The sequence below is a fragment of the Mus caroli genome, chromosome 1, assembly GCF_900094665.2.
Source record: "Mus caroli chromosome 1, CAROLI_EIJ_v1.1, whole genome shotgun sequence".
Lineage (NCBI taxonomy): Eukaryota > Metazoa > Chordata > Mammalia > Rodentia > Muridae > Mus > Mus caroli.
Window position 1 is genome coordinate 171,659,207 of NC_034570.1, and position 6,013 is coordinate 171,665,219.

Genomic DNA, 6,013 nt, shown 5'->3' on the forward strand with positions numbered 1-6,013 from the left:
CTGTGCCCGGTTCTATGTTCAAAGCTTCACGTCTTTCTACCATAGCTGAAAAGGGATTTAAACTTGAAACTGTATTAAGGATAAGTCCTTCTAAAAATATAAAAGAATCAAGATTACAAAATGTACTAGAGCTAGTGAATTCTCTTCTAGAAACTATCTCCAAGCATGTGGGATTCTTCTGAAAGCTAGGATCACCCCTTAAATATTTGAACTGCTCCCGTTCACAGTGATCTTTAACTCAGTTCTGTAGTACAGCATGGTTATTAGGGTCGCATGGATCTGGTCCTGAGCCACAATCTTTGGCTCACAATGAACTGGTTTTCTGGTTTCTATTTTAAAAGATGCAGGGGGTGACTATGGGAAATAGGTTGTGTGTCCCCCTAACTCCCCACCTCGGTTGCTTGCCTCTGCCCTGCAGGCCTTCAGAGAGCCTTCCTTCAGTTTTCTTCAGGTCTTCACACACTGCAAATCAGGGCACTCTGGAGTTTCCCCTCACCCCAGAGGCCTCCTCACCTGACCATGGTGCACCAGGCTATGTGACAGCCACCTGTAAAGATGCCAGGCTGCTCATTGGGAACTTCCCACACGATGGCAGCTGCCCACTAGCCATCCCCCCACCCCACCCCTCGCCCAATTCAACAACAGGAGATACACTCCTCCCTCTGTGAGCTAGCTGAGCTTTTACCACACACTTTTCCTAAGACACTTTTGCTGCCCAAACCTGTGCATACAATTTGCACGCTCATATCTAGTTTCAAGAATAGCTTAAAAAAAAAAAGCATGATGTTGTAGCTGTGTTAAGCAGGCACTGTGAGCATTCATGGTGTACATCACCAGAGGGCGAAGGGACAAGCAGATACAGGTATCACAACCAGACACTAGTCCCTCCGCTCCTGAGCTGCTACCATTCCCAGACGTTGGGAAATTTGCATCACAGGCCAGCAAGCAACAGAGACAAACTTTGAACTGTAGACTTTAATTTTAAAACCTGAACTACTCTCCTACAACCACCCCTCCTCTCACCAGCCCACAGCAAGTGCAGGATTGCATCTACGGAGGAAATTAAATGTGCTTCATGTCCCTCTCCGTGTTGTTGTGCAGGGATTGACCTCAACAACCTTCTCCTGAGATTTGCAGAAGAGTTCAAAGGAACGACCCCGAAGGTGACCATGATTTCCCTGGGCCCAGACCAAGAAAACAAAGCAGAGGAAATCATTTTTAAGGCAGTGGGAAAACCGCATCAGTGGGTCTTCCTGCAGAACTGCCACCTCGCGGAATCCTTCATGCCAAGGCTCACTGCCATCATAGACTCGTAAGTTCTGTGTCTGTCTGTTTCGGAGCAGAGTGATCATCCACACTGTGAGTGAGGTCGCACTGCGAAGAAAAATGCATGTGTGGCGATGCTGAGGCCATGTACTGAGCCACTAGAGAACACACAGCCACCATGAAAAACTGCCGAGAGCGTACTGGCTCTGCTTGTTTTCCTTTTAAATGCCTGCTCAAATTGGATTTTCCATCCTCTTTAGTGTTTGCCCATGTACAGATTGATGGCATGGCTTTTAATATTTTACATGCCTGCAAGGAGCAAAGCACAGGGCCTCACGTCTGGCTCTCAGCAGTATTTCCTGAATGGCCTGTCTGTAAGCGGCTCCCACGTCCCTCAGCCACAGTCACCCGAAAGCTGTATCCCCATGGCACTAGTTCGCTTGATTTCCACAGGCTCAACCTTCTTGCTTGCAATATTTTGAAACTTGACTGCTAGAACCATGAGGGAAGAATCAGCAATGTGTGAAATTAGAAATGTCTTAGCCGATTACGTTGTACAGTGGCCAGTAGCGAAGTAGCAAGGGCGTTAAGTCCTGCCTTGTCCTTCTTAGACTTTGAGTATGTAAAGGGAGATTTCAGTTAAATTGTAACTACCCAACTATGATTTCTGAAGTCTCTCCCAAGACTTTGTGCTAGTCTCAGATTGTCACTCCTTTAGCAGCTTAAACACTCCTGGGGGTAGGGAGGCCTGGGCGGGGGGGGGGGGCATCACACTTAAGTCACCCAAGAATCAAAGCAGATTGCTTAGTTATGTGACATTCCTAGATGCAGACTTTGGGAGAAGACAGTTATTTGTGCCATGTCATGCTTTATTCATTTAAAATACTTGCAGGCATGTTCTCTTTGCCACTTTCATGATAGGCACTGGAGACTTGGCATGGCCAGAAGAGGTTCAGAACACCATAGCCATAAGCGACAGAGAGATGGGCCAATAGCAAGAACATTCTCTGGAGTGCGTGGCTAGTCAACCATGCTGGCTTTGGTTTGGTTTTCTTTTTCCATTTTTCTGTTTGGTTGGTTTGGTTTGGTTTGGTTTGGTTTGGTTTGGTTTGGTTTGGTTTTGAGAGGGAGAGAAAGAACATGGGCTGGGGAAATGGGGAGAATCTAGGAAGAGTTGGAAAAGAGGAAAGAATGTGGTCAAAGTATATTGTAAAAAAGGATCAAAAAATAAAATTTTTAAATGGCTTCTCCTAAATTTACAAAGTAGGTAAATACGTTCACGGTATATTGCTAAGAAGGAAAAATACCAAGCTAGAAATAATGGGTACATTGTGATATTTTTATTTAAGAGTAAGAAGAGAGTCAATGAAGGACAAAGAAAGCATTGAGTGGAATAATTATAGATTATTCAGGGGTATTCTCATTTTTCTGTTTTCTTTTATATTTCAATGGTGGGTTTGCTTTTATTAATTTGGCTTATTCTATAAAGTGTGTGTGTGTGTGTGTGTGTGTGTGTGTGTATGTGTGCATAAGCATGCCACAACGCACACGTGGCAGACAGAAGACAACTTTTTAAATTCTCTGCTTCCAGCATGTGGGTGCTGGGGACCAAATTCAGGCTGTCAGGCTTGCTGGCCAGGGCCTCTATCTGGCCATCCTGACCCCCTTTCAACCTCTTTTCTAGTTCTCATTTGTATGGTTAGCCCACCACTCTTCCAACATTTACATATGCATTTTTTTACCTGAGTTGTCTGTTTAAAAGTTAACAGCAGACAAGTCACTTGTCCCCTCGGTGCCTCACTGTGCTTGCTCACCTACTTAGCAGCACTTGGTTCTGGTTAGCCGCTCTTTCAAGGTATCTTTTGTGGTAAATAAGAACTCCCCATCTAGGTTCCAAAAGAGTGGTTTCTGCTTCATGTGGTTGTCTGTATCCTTAGGCTCCCCTAAAATTTAGGCAGAGATCTTCAGTCTGTCTTTGTCTTTCTCTCTCTGATGGTTTTAAAAGACAAAGCCAGGATGGTATGAATGCTGACACAAGGCAGTAAACTATCTGAAATATTATGGTGGATTTGGGGTTTTGTTTATTTGGTTGCTTGGTTGCTTGGTTGTTTTAGCTATGTCAATCTTGAACATGAACCTTATAGATAACAAAGTCATACCACAGTGTCAAAACTTGGATATTCTTAAGAGCTCTCACCTTGAGCTTGCCTGCAGGTGGCAGACAGAAGACAACTTTTTAAATTCTCTGCTTCCAGCATGTGCGTGCTGGGGACCAAATTCAGGCTATCAGGCTTGCTGGCCTTGCAGGAATGTGGCCGATGTGCTAGATCTTCGCACTGTGGCTTACAATGCCACTCTCCATTACTCCTGCTGATGGTAAATTTGATCACGTGGCTACAGTCTCTGCCACTCATGGAAACTCTCAGACCTTTTTTATCTATTAAACAATCTCCAATAGTTTCAGCATCCCTTAATAATTTGTGGCTGAATCATTCCTACCTAATTTGCCAAATAATAGCTTTCTAACCACTCGCCTTTATTATGTGCTTCCATCCCCAGCATGTCACACAGAAAAAGAACCAGAGTAATGACTGGCTACCAAACAAAAAGTATTTCTCCTCTGTCTACTGATGAGTGTATATATTCCTATCAGTGTATGTGTTGTCTCATCATATCCCGTTGATCAGCTAGCCAGGTCTTACTGTCTTTAACTCTGCTGTCCAGTTGCCCTGGGCTTGGCTGGTGGAACTCTCCTCCTCCCCATTCTGGCTTTTTGAGCTGGCTATGTAGACAAGGGTCACCTTGAACTCGTGTCTCCAGCTTCCCTCCCAAGTGCAAGCATGTGCTGCCATGCCTAGCTTTCACTTTGGGTTGTGTTCTATAAGGCTTCCTAAGTTAATGTAATGGTTTTATGGTTTTTTTTTCTTAAAGGAAGGAAAGATAGAAATTGATGAATCTTATACAATTCTTTGTACATCATCAAAGCTCTTGTAATGAGACATATCTTTGGCATTAAAGTAAGGTCACAGAAACTTTAAAATGCTCTGTATCTAAGATGATATTGCACATTTTTAAAAAAAATAATTATATTTTTCTATTTTGTAGGTTTAGTAGTCCAGATATGGTGCTAGATCCCGACTTTAGGCTTTGGCTAAGCTCAAAAGCAAGTGGTTTTTTTCCAATTACTATTCTTCAGAAAAGCGTGAAGGTAAGAACAAGCTGGCAGGATTTCCATGTTGATGGGTATGCCCCACTTGACAGTGGAGCCCTGGCACCCATTACTATGAGACACAAGGACACATACTGCTTTTGTTGTCAGCTCTGGCTAGGTGGGGACAGCGGCCACAGGACGGAGACACTTGCTTCTCAGCGAGGATGCTCTGCTTCCAGTTGTAAACCACGATGCAGATGTCTATTTAGCTTTTTCATCTCTCTCTTGCTATGCTGCCCAGGCTGGCCTTGAACTCCTGAGAATTAACGATCCCTCACCTCAGCTCCCTAAATCTCAGTCTGTGCCATTATACCTATATGTCATTTTCTTATTTCTATTCCTCTTGGCCATTTTATGGTTTGTTAACTCTCTGGAAAATTCTAACTGAAAGCAAACAGATTATCTGCTAAATTAACCTTAATCTGCACAGCCACAGTATTTATGTACTGCAATCATAGCAAGTGCGTGAGATACTCTATTTGCCAAGGTTTCAATCAATTACATTCTCAGCTTGTGTGTGTGTGTGTGTGTGTGCGCGCGCGCGTGCAGGTACCAAGACCCCACAGCAGCCACACACTCACAAAACCCTCACAGTCATTTCGTCTACCCCAGTGAAGGAACCCCCCCCCCCCAGCAGCTGGGTCCCCAAGTCAATCAGAATTCAGTGACACAAAGTCACCACTCTCCCTTCTAATACGAGTGATGGCTGGCTGTGTCTGCTGGCTCCGTCAGTGCCCTGCCTCCCGTGGATTGGCTCCCTGTGCATGCTCCCTTTGCTAAGGTCCTTTACCACAGCTTAGCTACCCCTGATGTAGCAACTCTGCCAGGGGCCTGCCCCGCTGGGGAATGAGCTGAGGTGAAACACAGAGTTGGACAGAGGCCAAAGACTGAAGATCGTATGGCCTCCTAACTCGCTCTTACTGTTCTGGGGGGCCAGAGGCTGATGGCAAAACTTAACTCTTTCTTACTGTTTTCTGCTTTAATAAGTGCTGGTTTCTTGCTCTGTAGCTCTCTGTGATCTCATACGTGCTGGTTAACATCAGGGAATTAAGTAAAGGATCTATTGTTAGCATTCCTTTTTTCTCTTGCCCTGGAGCCTCTCGCATGGATTCATTAGCAATTTGTGAACCAGGAAGAATAGTGAAGAAAAGAAGAAAAATCTTTCACATAGGCCATATGCACAGACACACATATATTCTTACACATGCTCGTTCTGGTTGGGCCTGACCACCTGTCGCATCAACTCAAGTGTTTTTGCATACTTACATATATACACCTACACACGTATGTATATACAAGTAGACCTATACATAATACATTTAGTGGGTGGATGGGGCAGAGCCCCAGATGCTACACTTTAGTCTTTTCCTCTGGCCCTTCTATGTTTGCTTAGACAAAGGTTCTTGTAAAAACTACATGTACTGGCTATTTTTGTGTCAACTTGACACAGCTGGAGTTATCACAGAGAAAGGGGCTTCAGTTGAGGAAATGCCTCCATGAGATCCAACTGTAAGGCATTTTCTCAATTAGTGATCA

General features: G+C 44.3%; 1 protein-coding gene across 3 annotated transcripts in view; it reads left to right on the forward strand.

The window, feature by feature from the left end:
• Dnah14 (dynein axonemal heavy chain 14) overlaps positions 1–6,013 on the forward strand; it is a 242,827-nt gene that overhangs the window by 210,513 nt on the left and 26,301 nt on the right. For all 3 annotated transcript variants that reach the window (XM_021185047.2, XM_029480568.1, XM_029480569.1), the window contains 2 exons: positions 1,102–1,312; positions 4,372–4,474. In XM_021185047.2, the coding sequence (XP_021040706.1) occupies positions 1,102–1,312; positions 4,372–4,474 (314 nt within the window). The remainder of the gene's footprint in view (positions 1–1,101; positions 1,313–4,371; positions 4,475–6,013) is intronic.